Source organism: Osmia bicornis, chromosome 16, assembly GCF_907164935.1.
Source record: "Osmia bicornis bicornis chromosome 16, iOsmBic2.1, whole genome shotgun sequence".
Taxonomy (NCBI): domain Eukaryota; kingdom Metazoa; phylum Arthropoda; class Insecta; order Hymenoptera; family Megachilidae; genus Osmia; species Osmia bicornis.
Genome location: NC_060231.1, coordinates 1649817 through 1664894, shown reverse-complemented (window position 1 = coordinate 1664894; position 15078 = coordinate 1649817). Strand labels below are relative to the sequence as shown.

The following is a 15078-nucleotide window of genomic DNA, read 5'->3' as shown; positions in this document are numbered from 1 at the left end:
ACAAAAAAAGTTGAAGAAGAAATTAACATTTTTTTCTTAATTTACAAAATCATGAAGATTAATTTTTAATTGTTATTAGTTTGTTTAGTCTAATTATGCAACGTTCGATGGTGTACTGTATTACTAGACCGTTTATTTTGAAAGTGGTACATCTATAAGTCCATTTTTTTTAATTATAAATTGTTCATGACACATCATGATTTTTTACGTCTGAGAGACATATTGAAGATTATGTCAGTTAACACGTAGATTGTCGCCAAAAATCCTTCTCACAAACATTTTTTTGTGTAAAATGAGGCTATCTACAAAAATTTCAGTCGAATCGCATTTGACAGATTTTCGGAAATACATCTGTATTAATCACATTTTTATTTTACGCAATTGCAGTAGATTATGTAATGGAATACCACAGATATAAACAACTAACTGTTTTTTTAATTACCTTGTATGATTCTTCGGTTTTTAAGGTTTTCTCCTCTAGTAAACCCTCTATTTTCAACTAACGGCCATACGACTTAGGACCACTACCGGTTCTCGTCCGATCACCGAAGTCAAGCTAAGTTCGGCGCGGATAGTACTTGGATGGGTGACCGCTTGGGAACTCCGCGTGCTGTTAGTTCTTTTTTTTTTCTTGAACTAAAAAAATTTTTTGACAGCCGTATTCGATAAAGCTCTCTCGTATTTAATTTTTAACTGACTTCGGAAAAGGAGGAAATTACTCAATTCGATCAGTATTTTTTTTTTATGTATGTTCGCCAATTACACGAAAACGGATGGATCAATCGGAACGAAACCTTTGCATCTTGTAGAGTATGTCTCCCGATTGGTCCCGTTAAAAAAACATTTTGCATTTATTCATTGCTAACGACTTTTATTGCAAAAAACGTAATGCTTCATTTATATTTTTCGCCGTTTACTCTGCAAGAAACGTACCAATCACGATGTAACTTTTCACATTTAGTAGGAAATATATCCGCGATGATCCCACTTGCAAAAATTTATGAAATTTGTTGTTTATTAATGAAATAGAGTTGTGTATAAATGAAATAGAAATTATTTTGACATTGTATCTTTGCATGAAAATTTTCATTCTGCGTTTAATCATGACTGGCATCGGCAGAAGCGGATCAAGTGAAGGGGGCATTTTCCACGATACTTAGAAAATAAGCCAATTTCAAGTTCCTTTTTCTCAGAATTTACCTTAGGCATCAACTTCAAATTACTAGAGCATCTAGTGTATCATACTAGACGCATACTTCAGCTACAGGGAATATTGAAATACGGAATAGAAAAATTATACAAGCGTATAAATGTGTGGATTTTTTTGTACTCTTACCTTCGACATAAAAGATGCTGCTAGTCTTTTTGTAAGCCAAATTTCAGGAAAATCTTATCCTAAAATACGTGTTACCCTTAGTAGTAAAAGCCCACTAAATTGTAACTAGATCGGTCGAATGATTGCTGAGAAAAAGGAACACGAGTACCGAAAAACGTGTGATTTTATATAGGAAGTATTTTTCTGAATTTTTATCTGTGTCAACAATTCACGCGTCAGGCTCAACTTTGTAAACAATTCTCAAAAATTGTTTTAATTGTAAATTCTGATTCCGAATATTGTTTATTATTAAATAAAGAAATAAAAGAATTCTATTTTTGGAACCCCAAAATGCCCTGGTGACTTGAGACTATAAAACTTTCGTAGGTCCCCATAGTTGATAAATTTAGTTCGAAAATTGCAATTAATTCAGAATATGTACTGTACGGCATTGATAATTTCTCGCATTTAAGACTGTAGTAGAGGGTTCTTTCCAGAAATGGAAAATTATCGAGCGTCGATGATACGGAAACATCGAAAGGATTCGCATTTTAATAATTTAATAATTTGAAAAGTTTAAAAAAAGAGGATTTATTTTTTTGGCAATTGGATTCAAAATTTGCAAAATTATAGTTATAGATTATAGTCATAGTTACAGATTTATAGATTTTAAACTTAGAAAATTGTTTAATCATGAAAAATCATTAAGTCATCATATAATGATATAAAAATTTTAAAAAGAGGATATATTTTTTAGCAAATGGATAAAAAATTTATAAAATTACAGTAGATTTTATTGTTTGAAATTTTGTAAATTATTATACAATAATGGCGGTAAATAAGCATTAATTCTTCCCACACAAGGTTTTTATTAGCGTCGGATTAAGGAGAAATCTAAGGGGGACTAAACAAACTAAATTATCATTTATAAATTTTCATTCTGATTTATTATCTGCAGATGTTTCAATTCGTATTCCTAGTTTATGTACCTCTGTCTCAGGTACGCAGAAATATTTCCTCGGGTAAAGGAGGTTGCTAACAAAAGTGGAAAAACTTGAGAAGTTCGATTTTTAATCTACCATTTACTATGTTAAAAAATATTGAAGAATATTTTCCTTGCTGTTGCCCCTTCTTTATGTTATTTAATTTGATTTAACTCTATCTAGAATAAATTTCAATTCCTGAACCATGTTTATCAATCACTCGGGCCCAAGAAATCTTAATTCGGTTCTGCTTCTTATTGAAAATATCAACATATGTTAATGCATTTATTAACATTATATCTGATGAGATAATCCCGATTGAAATGTCCGTTACAACTTTACATTCCTTTCCTCGAAATCGAGCCATCTAAATCGATGTCTAAACAATATTTCCACACAGATTTTCTTGTATATTTATTGGCGTGTTTATTCGGTGGGTAACTGACACCTGACACCACGACCGTTGCTCTGTCGAGGTTATCCTTTTCTATTTCGCAGTAACGGCCGTCGGAATAACCCCTCAAGGTGATCGAATGTGCGTCATACCAAATTCGAATCTAACGACAATTTATTATATTTTATATATTTATTGTATGATTCCTGGAAAATATCAACATCATCCATGCAGTAAAGATACGATGAAAGCGAAACGCTCGGGACCGAACTACAGTGCCGAACAAAAGTATTAGCATAATCCGGATTTCTATGTAACATCCGGTAAATCTACAGAATTATGGCTTCTGTGAAAACGATTGTTTTTAAATCAGGTTTTGGTCAAAATATACTCTAATATTTGTAGAAAGATAAGTGTAAGTGGCGCATGCAAAAATAAGAAATAATAAATAATTATCGAATTTGTTTGATATTAATTTTTATATTAATTAATTAATTTTTATACAAAAATAATAAATAATAAACCATTATCGAATTTTTATTTGAGAATTTATCAAAATAGAGTATTTTACATCTGGAATTGTCCATGAAGAAGCCTTAGAAACTTCTTCTTTTATAAGAACAAATTTCTTATTCCGTAGCTTTAAATGTTAATAACTTTTCTATTTATGAATGTTTTGCGATGCACAGTCATATAATAGTTATTTGTAAGTAAAAATATTGTTAAAAAAAATAAAAAATAACAGAAAGACTGTTTTTCGCAGAAGCCATAAGTTTGTAGATTTACCTAACATCCTGTGTAAATTTTTTAAATATACGATTTATTATTCAATTCTTTTTGCTGCACTTCGTTTTAGGCGACCAAACATTTTTGGTTAAAATAAAATAATTTTTAACAAAAAATACAACCGACTTCGAAATGCACTAAAAAGTATGAAATAATTTCTACTTCATTTATACAAATACCCAACAGCTATTAATAAAACCTATAGTATTTTTCACGAGAGAGTACGAGTGTTTCGCACCTACCTGAACCTGGCACCCGACTTTGAAAAAATCAATTTTTTCCAATTGCATTGTATTCTCCTTCCTTTGTACCCGTTTGTACCACTTTTCTTTTCGTTTGTACCCTAAGAGGTGAAAAGATATGAGGGGGTGAAAATAGCCTAGCACCCCACTTTAACATTTTTCAAATCTTTTTACGGGTGCTGTTTCTTAATCGTTTGTACCACCTTCAGTTTTGTTTGTACCCCAAGGGGTTCGTTTCTACCGACTTTTGAAAAAACTCGGAAGGGGTAACTTCGTCATTTTTGTATCATTTTTTATATTAATGACATAAAGACTATAAATATTGCGTAACTAGTATTACTAACTTCACATCTACGACCTACAGTATTTCATCGTCTATGCGTTGGTCGGAAACTCTATAGTAGCTCGTTAAAAGAAAGGAACTATTTGTGATGATTGAGATCTCTTATGTGCTGAATAACAGAAAACAACGCAAAACTGTTTCCACCCCCATAACATGGACGATGGCAGATAAAAAAAAATACGTGTTGAATATTTTTATAAAACCTATATTTCCCCAAAGTTTCATCAAAATAGGCGTGTTACACTTCGATACGTTTCATTGTATGTGCTGTTGAGTCGCGAAAATAATTTTTTGTTGGAAACAGTAATGTTTTTCTCGGTAATTATTTAGATTGTGGACGGCGGAATCAAATTTGATGATAAGTGAACAAGTCTTCTTAGATATATAGTGATCGATATTATCGACAACCTTGATCATTCATTATCGACAATCTTGAACAGGTAGTCATTAGAAAATATTTAAAGGTACTTAATATTTAGAACAAATATACGCGTTAATGCTTAAACAATTAGCAAACAGCACCCACAAGGAGATTTGAAAAATCTTCAATAATGCCAAAGTTGCCCCTTGGGGGTTTTTTCAAAAATCGGTACAAACGAACCCGTTCAGGTACAAACGAAACTGAAGGTGGTACAAACGGGTAAAAACGATTAGGAAACAGCACCCGTAAAAAGATTTGAAAAATCTTAAAAAATGGCGAAGTTACTACTTGGGGGTTTTTTCAAAAAGCGGTACAAACGAACCCCTTGGGGTACAAACGAAAGTGAAGGTGGTACAAACGGGTACAAACGAAGGAGAATACAATGCAATTGGAAAAAATTGATTTTTTCAAAGTCGGGTGCCAAGTACAGGTAGGTGCGTTTCGCGTAGCTCGACTGAGCTCAGAAAGTTCCCCCACCACTAGCGCTACCCCACCATGATTTACTTCTGTTAAGAAAGATACTCAGAATATAAAAGGTTTCATCATATTTATATATATTTTAAGTGAAAAACTGAGATAATTTTAACAAAAATAAAAACGTATTCTTCATATTAACAGATGCATGATACATGTGCGAACATTCGAAAAACCTCTGGAAAAACAGTAACGGAAAACACGCCTACCAACCTCTTACAATAGAACAACGCGCATACCATACCACAAACATTCAAAAACATAAATCATTTTTCTAACAACTTCCATTGCGATCCGCCATATACGCGGTGGACAAAATATACTAATATAGGAACGGTAGAGGTAATGAATCTTTATAACGATAAGCGAGAATCAAAGTAAAAATGTTATAAGTAAAAGTCGCGGGTAAAACGTTTGAAGTCAGTAATTTAAAAAATAATCAACCCGAATCTGAATGTAAGTAGCTATTATTAGAATTTGGTTATTAAATAAATAACAGGCCGTATCTTTTTTACTTAAATTGAAAAATGAACTTTATTAATGTCAAGGAAGGTACGTCTTAATACTTTGAAAGATGCAACCAAACTGAACCTTGGTAAGAAAACCGTTGGGCAGTCCGACGGTTTTATCTGCTCTTATAAACAGTTCGGAAATCCGAGAGCTTATTTGAAAGAGAATTATTAGAAGGGTGACGATCGAGAGGTTCTTAGAATCAAACTAATTTAACAGATTCCTTTTTTTTTGTTTTGGCTCAAGTTGTTTAATAAACTCAACAGCTATAAGCAGTACAAAATCGAAATTAAATAGTGTATCATATTAAACTTTTTTTATACAATTTACAAAAATTAAATAAATGTGAAAAAATGAAGGAGTAATAAAGGAATATAAGAGGTATATCATGAAAATACGTATACAATAAACATATCATTTATTAATTATTTTTATTTAAAGGGAAGTACAATGTGTCTTCGTCTATGATATTAAAGTCCATTGGATGATAATGACAAGGCGTAGTCCAAGGGTTAAGCTTTTTCCGGGCTTCTTCTCTATATCCTTTCATCTTGTGTAAGTTCCTTGCAGCAGGTTGACAGGAATGTAGATTATTACCAAAAAAAAGAAAAGTAATTAGTATTTCAGTTCTTAAAAAAGTTCGACTGAATGATCACAATCTTTGTACTAGTTATATGGAAATTGTACTCACCAAAATTTGAAATATGTAGAAGTTTCTTCTTTCTCTTCGATGCATCCATTCATCCCATATAAATTAATTTAAACAGGTGAACAGGAACGTAGATTATTACCGGAAAAAAAGTTGGAGTGAATGATTACAATTTTTGTATTAGTGATATGAAAATCGTACTTACCAAAATTGGAATGAAAGTCTTCTATGTCTGAAGGGGTGGTATCAATATTAGTCGCTAACATCAGTATCAGACATGTCCACATCACTGCCAATGGTAGGCATTTCCAGAGTACCTTGGGAGAAATGATCCATATCCATGAGCTTCTGCTCAATGCCGATGGTGTGGCGAATGAAATTTTTCCACATCTCCGATGTTACTCCTTCAATCCCTTCCGTTAACAGTTGTTTGACCTGTGGCATATTATATTCTGTGTTCCTGGATTTCACGTAATTCTTCACTGATGCCCACGCAAGCTCAATGGGGTTGAGTTCGCAGTGGTACGGCGGCAGGCGTAAAATTGTTTTATTATGCTCTCTGGCATATTCATCGACCACGTATTTTTGTTCTGTTTGCACTGAGCGTGCCATTTGGAGTAATGTGCTCCTGGCACAAGTATCAGGCACATGATGGCCTTTTGATATAAGCCACTCCTTTAATTGCTGTTTTCTCCACGTCGATGACGGTCTCATCTCTAATTTTCGGCTGTGGTATGGCGCATTGTCCATAACCACTACAGCATTTTCTTTTAATAAGGGCTCGATCCGGCAAAACCACTCGAAGAACGTATCTCCGTTCATTTCGTCGTGGTAATCTGCTGTGTTGGTCTTCGATTCAAAACACAGCAGTCCCCCAGGTAAAAAACCATCGGCTGACCCAATGTGTAGCACGATAAGCCTTTTCCCCCTTCCTGTGGGAGCTGGTACCGCGTCTTGTACCGATACCACATTTAAATCCCTCCAGATTTTGTTTTGACAATCGCCAGTATTTACCCATGTCTCATCCAAATAATATATGGGTCGTCCCTCTTCTCTATACTGGCGAATTGCACGAATATATTTCTCCCTCCAGTTGAGTATGTAAGGCTGCTCCAGCACAGCACAATTCTTCACTCGGCCGGTGTACCTAAAATTCAAAAATTTTAGGATCCTGTACAAGGTGGTGTGGCTGAATTTTGGGAAACTTCCATCAGCATTTACGGCTGCCAGCAGCGACTTGATGGTCGGAAGCTCCTTTCGTTCCCAAAATTGGTGGACCTTTAAACGAAGGAGTGCTTTCTGAACCATCGTCATCTTCTCTAAGATGGACAATCGCACTTTCTTCTTGCAAGGAGAAGTGACGGTCCCCGTCGCCTTGTACTGCGACAGCGTTCGCTGAATGGTAGATGATCCAATTCCTGTTTTTTCGCACAAACACCGGATAACGTCCATGTAACGCATATCCGGGTTTGTACTTTTCAGGTCCTTGTGCAGGTTCACTATGATCTGTCTTTGACCTGAATGGACAATCTAAAAAACGATAATGCAAAGTACGAATTATAGAATGTTCACCAAATATGAAAACACATTTATTTAATTATTTGCACGTATTTATATAAAGCTTACTGCTTACCTTTCCCATTGCATTTCTTGCAATTACTGTTGACGATCGCGAAATGCTGGGATGTCTTTCCATTTCTTATAAATAACTAAATCTAAATATAACAATTTAACTCAAAGAAATTAATGTAAACTATACTACAATAATAATAAATACTATATTATAAGATAAATTATCAGATACAAAATACAAACGAAATCCTTTAAATGAATAAAGAAGGTTTTAACTTGCTCGGCACCGAACTGTTGCTTGTTTCAAGGCAGAAGCAGGTATGCTATTAGGCTTGACTTTGTTCTAGAAATAGGACGGGTGGCAACATGTAATAAAACAATCGGCAAAACAGCGCCGTTATTTTGTAAACAAGGATAGAATATAGCATGCCCTCTCATTCTTCCACTATTTCGCTTATTTCGAAACAGAGACCGCTTGCTTATTTCGAGGCAATTAAAAGTCGCCCTTACATTTCCGATCTCTAAGACGGATGTGACGAAGGTTTACTTGTAACATATAAGGAAAATATATATGTCATCGTAATTATCCAATAATTATATTGTATTTTCATATACCTACCTTTTGTATTCTTTTATTTTATACAGCTCCGTAGTATTTTCCTAAATACTTACAACAGACTTTAAGTTACTAATATTACATTTCACTTATTAGACCTCACAATGGATCGAAAAGAAGAAAAGAAAACTAGCGTGGAATTTACATTATTGCAGAAACATAATTCGACCATTGTAACAATTATTCGTAAAAAATAAAACAAAAAGCGAAAATAAAAAATAAATTTAGGCAAAACTTTCGAAAACGTCCATGTCCCGAATTAATAGAAATTTTGAAAATAGATTTTTTACGGATAGACAGGATGTTTATGAGTAGGATTACTAACTGCTGGGGGGCGGAGACATGTTTTGTTTATATATATTTGCCCTCTTTTTTTATCTTCGTAAGACGGAAAATAAGGAAATCACAAAGAACCTTATGTAAGAAATTCGAACGCCACGTGGTAGGAAATCAGCGTAATTACAAATTGATACCTTGTACGTTCCTTTGACAAGTATTTATTCTCTTGAGTAACAAACTAAAATGCAATTCAAATAACTCGTTTCTGTATAAGGTCCTTTTTATACAAAAATATTGTTCCGGTACAAAAATTATCACTCTGCTTAGGCGAAACGGTCCCTCGTTCGCGCTTACAAATCTTTTCGCACGTTTTCTGTTCGACGTTCCTTTGTCGACTGTCCCCCCCCCCCCCCCCCCCCCCCCCCCCCCCCCCCCCCCCGCGGATATTTCGCGATCGCGTTAGTCGCAGGAATTTAGTTCGATTTCCCGATAGATGGGGATTTCGGTCTGGCGCTTACAGTTCGGCCATCCTGGCGGTACGTTCGTCCTCGAACGGCAGAAACTTGATTTGATAACTTAAAATACAAATTCGCAGAAAACGAAACAAAACTCAGTCTTGGCTTGATGCTTAACACTAGGATACTTACAAATAACTAAATATTAATAAAGAACGAAGATTAAACGAAATATATACATATATAAGTAACAAAGTAACGGAAGGTTTTTTTTTCCTTTTCACCCTTTTGGTTTTACTTGTCTCCTATTTTTATCCACGGTTTGATTTTGTCGGAGGATAAAATCGTGTACATTAAAGCCCGGTACATACATCGGTGACAACGAATCGATTTTCCTTTAGTACCTCCTTAATCTGGTAGGGACCTCTGTATTTGGGGAGCAACTTTTGATTTTTGCCCGGTTGCGGTTGCAAGATTTTTATTAAGGGGTAACACCACTGTAACAGCTCGAAAAAAAGCGTTTTTTTGGCAATTTTTCTTGGATGGAAGGAAAGGTAATAGAATAATAATATTGGGGGCAGTTATTAAGCATATATTTAGGTATTAAAAAAAAAAATTTTAATTGAGAAATATAAAAAAAAGGCGGCACTGAAGCCATTCTAGCAAGGCATGTTTTATTTTCAGCGCTCTGCGGCACGCAGTATAGCTGGTGCAAATTTGAATCTATGAGAAAGAAAAAAATATCGCTTAATCTACATGCTTATAGCTAGAGAAATACGTAGGGGATTTTAAAAATATTGATTTTTGTGTGATTGGTGAGTATTTGAATAAAAAGCGTTCAATTTTCTCTAAAAAGAGGACAATCAATTGTTAATAAGTAATGTTTAAATTAACTTATCGAAAATCCCGTACGTATTTCTCTTCGAAATGTTATTTTAAAGATATTGTTAAAAATTCGAATGAAAAGAATGAAAATTGTTCGAGTTATGCTGCGTGCCGTTTTGAAAAATCATGTTTCGAGAAAAACGCGTTTAAAGTTTTGAAATGTGTTATGAACGTGAAGAAATGAAAAATTCGACTGTTTTAAATTTTTTATCCTTAATCTGCTATCCCAAGAACATAAAGCTGCCCTTCCATGTTTAAATATTCCTCCTCATTCTCTTTCCTCGAAGATTGTAAGGTAGAGTGTGCCTCTTTTGCCGCATCTGTGAAGGAGCGCTCGGCGTGGTTGATCCGCTAAGCGTCGGCTTCCAGACAAAAATTGTATGATTGGACACCAATATTCATCTCCAAAGCTTTCATAATTCGGAGAATGTTTGTCAGGCCATCATTAAAATTGGACACAGCAATATCAGTCGCTATTTTCAAGACTTTTTTGCCGCTTGAATAAGATTCTGGAGCTAAATTCCAAACGGTAGCATTAAAGCTTTCGTTCCTATTTTCTGAAGACGTCCATTGTTTATTAGAGAGGTTAGAAATCAAAAGGTAGGACATTAGGTTGTACCTTCCCAACGGGGATTAATTTGACACCGGTAGTCGTTTCGAAGCAGTCCGACGCGCTTGGGAAAGAGCTCGAAATTTCAAGGAAACAAATTTCTTTCAGGTAATAACGCTTTTGCCCCATATTCTAGAAGGTTCAAAGCATCTTTTAAGCCAATAAAAAAAAAATCGATTTTTCGAAAAATTTACAGTGGTGTTACCCCTTAAGACTAGGTCCCCCTTTTGGTATCGAGTCGGCTTTTTGTGTCTTTTATCGTATTGTGTTTTGTTGTACTCCTGCAAGGCTCGGTTTGCCGTTTGTGCTGCATCACGTAAACGTTCGCGATCTTGCTCAATATTAATGTCGATTTGAGTTAGTTGTGTAAACAGAGTTTGCAAATTCCTATCGTCGCTTTGTCGCTGGTCATATTCTAACAACATTTTACTCGGTGTACAATTTATCGCCTTGTGTAAAGTGTTGTTGATTACGTATTGCATTTTTCCTAATTGTTTTTCCTACAGCAGGGCTACCAATGACCAATATATACCTTGTGTACTTCTGCATTCATGATTTCAATGTATCGTAGCTATGATGGCACCTGGGAATTTAATATAGTCTAACCCGGTTTACGGACCGTTCATCGAAAGACAATTCATCGAAAGACAATTCATCGAATGGACATTTCACCGAATACCGATTCACCGAATGCCATTTCACCGAACGCACATTTCACCGATTGTGACAATTCATCGAATGATTTTGATCTTATTTTGTCTTCCCGATCTCTACAAATTGTGATCTTTTACATGATAAAGAAAGTGTTGCCGGCCGCCTTGCGGCGGCCGGATTTGGTTGTATATCCTGACCTGCCCTATCACATCTATGTATAGTTTTAAGCGCATTACAAATTTTCGATGAACTGTCAATTCGGGGAATTGTTTTCGGTGAATTGTCCGAATCGGTGAATTGTCCCTTCGATGAACTAGCATTCGATGAATTGTACATTCGATAAATTGTCCATTCGGTGAATTGTCTTCGATGAATTGTCTTTCGATGAACTGGATGTATACCGTCTAACCCAACCCAATCTACTCTTCCTAATCAGTGAATTAAGTTAGGTTAGGGTAAAGTGATATTCTGGTCGCCTGACGGCGACCAGACACATACTGAGGTTCAAAATCATGAAAATTAGTTAAATTTAATTTTTAAGCCCACCCGTAATATATGTATATATATATTGATGTCGGTCACCGTGCTGCTGCCTGCAAAAACAGTAAAAAAGCGGCGATCCCATACTAATCCGTACGTTGTCACGGACACACACGGATGGCCAGAATTCAATGTGTTAGTTTCAACAGTTTTTCGAAAATATCTCGAAAACTAAGGCCGAGCGGCGGTTATATGTATAGGAAAAAGTTGTTCAAAATGTCTAAGTTTACAACATATTTAAATTTCATCAAAATCGGTGAGGTGTAACCTAATCTCAATAATTACCAGGTTTTTTTGCGTAGAATCTGAAAATGCAAGTCTTAACTTTAGGAAGCCAATGGTTAAAAAGTTATAAGCGTGTAAAGTTTGACATTTTTAGCGGATTTGCTACGTTACTGTGACGCCATAGATGTATAACCTGATGTATTGCCTTAGATGTACATATAACCTGATTGGTCCTCGCATAGCCTAGAACTAAATTTCCGCTTACCTTAATTAAAAACATATTGTTTCCGAATCGCTTCCATGATTGATCCCATGAGATCTATTTTGGTTTGACAGCAAAACCGTTGCCACAGATATTCGCATAAACGATCAGCAAATTCCTCGTCGTGAAAACGATCCCTCCCCCTCATCCAGTCCTTCGCCGGCCATCAATTTGACTCTATTTGCTGCGGATGAGTCCCATCACTAGCTGTATTTAAATTTTTCATAAAATTGAATTCTCTCTCTCTTTGAAAAGATATAATCCTCCTAATTAACTCAGACAGTATCAAATTTACCTACCTACAAATTCTATGCTTTATATGTGATTAACAGATTTATGAATCAATCCTGCTTCTGAAAGTCCGGCGTAGCTGCGAAAACTATCCGTATGAATTTCGCTGCCAGGAACAACGTGTTCCTTTATAATATTATTTACTGTTGCGGCTTCTCGATTTGGAACTACAATCATTCGGCAATCCTTACTGCCAGTATCTACCATTCCTAACACCCAGTGTTCTTCTAAAATTCTTCCGTGATTGTATTTCCTTTTTCCGAACTTTGCCTCATCGATCTTGAATAATATCAAAATCATAAGGTAAAAATAACGTAAGTGGAATAATAAAAAAACATGATATTAGTACGCAATGCACCTGTACAACGATCCGCGAACCGGATTCCAAAATTCCTCCTAATTTCGGTTTCTCCGCCTGCATGTTTGAAAAATGATCTACAATCATTTCGCGGCAGTAATGAAACCATGCAGCGATTGTGGCGGAAGATACGGTTTGAGTGTCATTCTCCCGCGTAACATCGGACAGTTCGTGGGCGGTATCGTTGTAAGAAAAATCGCGGGCAAAGCAATAGATCAATCTTAAAAAGTTTAATAATTTATTAAATATTTTAAAGAATATGTTAGTTATTTATTAAAATGATATAAAACAACTTGAAACTTACATGATCGCTTTATGTAAAGGTAAACGCACTTCTTCAAAAACTGAGTTCACCGTGGCTGCAAACTGCCGACATTTACGAGACGTACAACGAAATCGGCCGATTGAGGATTCTGTTTCATATAATTTCATTGGTTTCCGGTGAACTGGGCAATTTTTGTTGTACGTAACAATTCATGTTCCCGTACCCAAATCACTGCTGCTTCTTGCGAATTTGGCAAGCTAAGTACATAAATTGAATTTTACATTTACCATTGTTTTTATATATATTATAATCTGTGATGGGTATGGTGGAATAAACGTTGCTTTACAAATGATAATTACTTAGTATTAATATGTATATTTAAGGATGTCTTATGACACATAATAGAAAAGAATATAATAGTTTATGCATAGTTATGAATACAAAAAGAAAGAATAAACTTATCGAATGAATGGTAATTATTTAGAAGTTGGTCCTCCTCACCGATTTTCGTGACCTTGAAATATGTTGTCAATGTCATCATTCTGAACAACTTTTCCCTATACATGTTACCGCCGCTCGGCCTTAGTATCCGAGATATTTGCAAAAATCTTTAGTTAAACTTAGATTACGAGTACACTGTATTCCGGAAAAAATGGAGACTGAATGGTGATTGAAAAAGTGATTGAAGTGGTTTGAGGTTAGGGTTAGGGTTTTGTTTTTGATTTTTTCACGTTATAATTACTCTTTCTTTCACTTTTTATATATTGTATACCTATTATTCATTTTGTGTTTTGTCAGAAATCGGAAACATTTCGCCCATCATGTCGAAAAATGCCATTATACGCCCATTAACATCATGTTGACGTCGGAATAGAAACTCAGCTATATATCCCATGTAATGAGACGTACGAGTTCCATAACGAGGAATATTAGCTCTCGTGTCACGCCATGTACGCTCTAAACCTAAACCTAACCTAACCCTAACCTCAAACCACTTCAATCACTATTCAGTCTCCATTTTTCCCGGAATACAGTGTACTGGTGACATAAGTATAACTGAAGTTTTTTACGAGTATCTCGGAAACTAAGGCCGAGCGGCGGTAACATGTATAGGGAAAAGTTGTTCAGAATGATGACCTTGACAACATATTTCAAGGTAACGAAAATCGGTGAGGAGGACCAACTTCTAAATAATTACCGAATGAATTTTAACTGCGTGCATACTAGACGCTTAGCAACACTACAACTAACAGGAAGTGGCGCTAGTTGCAGCCTAGGGATTTTTGTTTCCCATAGCGGAAGTGTCTTCATAATCAAATATAAATAAAAAAAAGACTAATAAAAAACAACACAAGAAAGAATACACAAAGTAGTAATAAACAAACAAAATATCAAAAAGAACACACAAAATATCAATAAACAAAAAAAAATACAAGAAACTAAATAAATTGCAAACACTAAAATAGAAAATACTAAAAGCTAAAATAGAATACTAAATAAAAAACAGTAAAATACAATGTAAAATAAAAAAAGGAAAATTCGCAAGACGCTGTGCACTGATTCAACTCTGAAAAATCTGTTACCTGTTGGCTGCAGAATAATTGAAAAGGCAAAAAGCTAAACATCTGGAAAACACATTTAGCTAAAACTGTTTGACTAAACCCGCCAAAGTAGTCGGCACCCACGTGAATCTGCTTGCAGCTAGCGACACCGTTCATTGGACAAACCATAGACAAAAGTCAATATGGCGTCACAGTAACGTAGCAAATCCGCTAAAAATGTCAAACTTTACACGCTTATAACTTTTTAACCACTTAATTCCTAAAGTTAAGACTTGCATTTTCAGATTCTACGCGAAAAAACTGTTCAAAATTTTGGGTCCGGTAAAGTAAAGTTCAGCCGTTTAGGAAACCAAGGGTTAAAAAAATACAATTACGTACAATTGTACG

General features: G+C 35.1%; 1 protein-coding gene and 1 non-coding gene across 3 annotated transcripts; one reads left to right on the top strand and one right to left on the bottom strand.

Annotated features, from left to right (window-relative positions):
- Positions 1 to 498: 498 nt before the first annotated feature.
- Positions 499 to 619, top strand: LOC114881905. Its single transcript, XR_003790348.1, has one exon. It is a non-coding gene; the product is annotated as a 5S ribosomal RNA (ribosomal RNA).
- A 4900-nt stretch (positions 620 to 5519) lies between these two features.
- On the bottom strand, positions 5520 to 13666 carry LOC114882220. 2 transcript variants are annotated; one of them, XR_006830188.1, is made up of 5 exons: positions 13631 to 13666; positions 12865 to 13386; positions 12515 to 12785; positions 12219 to 12422; positions 5520 to 7264 (listed from the first exon to the last, which is right to left on the bottom strand). XR_006830188.1 is itself a non-coding variant. In XM_046289179.1 (4 exons), the coding sequence occupies exon 4, from the start codon at positions 6937 to 6939 to the stop codon at positions 6370 to 6372; it is 570 nt and encodes a 189-aa protein (XP_046145135.1). In that variant the 5' UTR covers positions 6940 to 7264; positions 12219 to 12422; positions 12515 to 12785; positions 12865 to 13415; the 3' UTR covers positions 5520 to 6369. The 2 variants fall into 2 exon arrangements, 1 of the variants encoding a protein (XP_046145135.1); XM_046289179.1 differs by lacking the exon at positions 13631 to 13666 and having other exon boundaries at positions 12865 to 13415.
- Between the last annotated feature and the right edge of the window lie 1412 nt (positions 13667 to 15078).

What these genes read in the sequence shown, in the direction of transcription:
- LOC114882220 (XM_046289179.1), bottom strand. Translation starts at nt 6,939, where the DNA reads ATGAACGGAGATACGTTCTTCGAGTGGTTTTGCCGGATCGAGCCCTTA.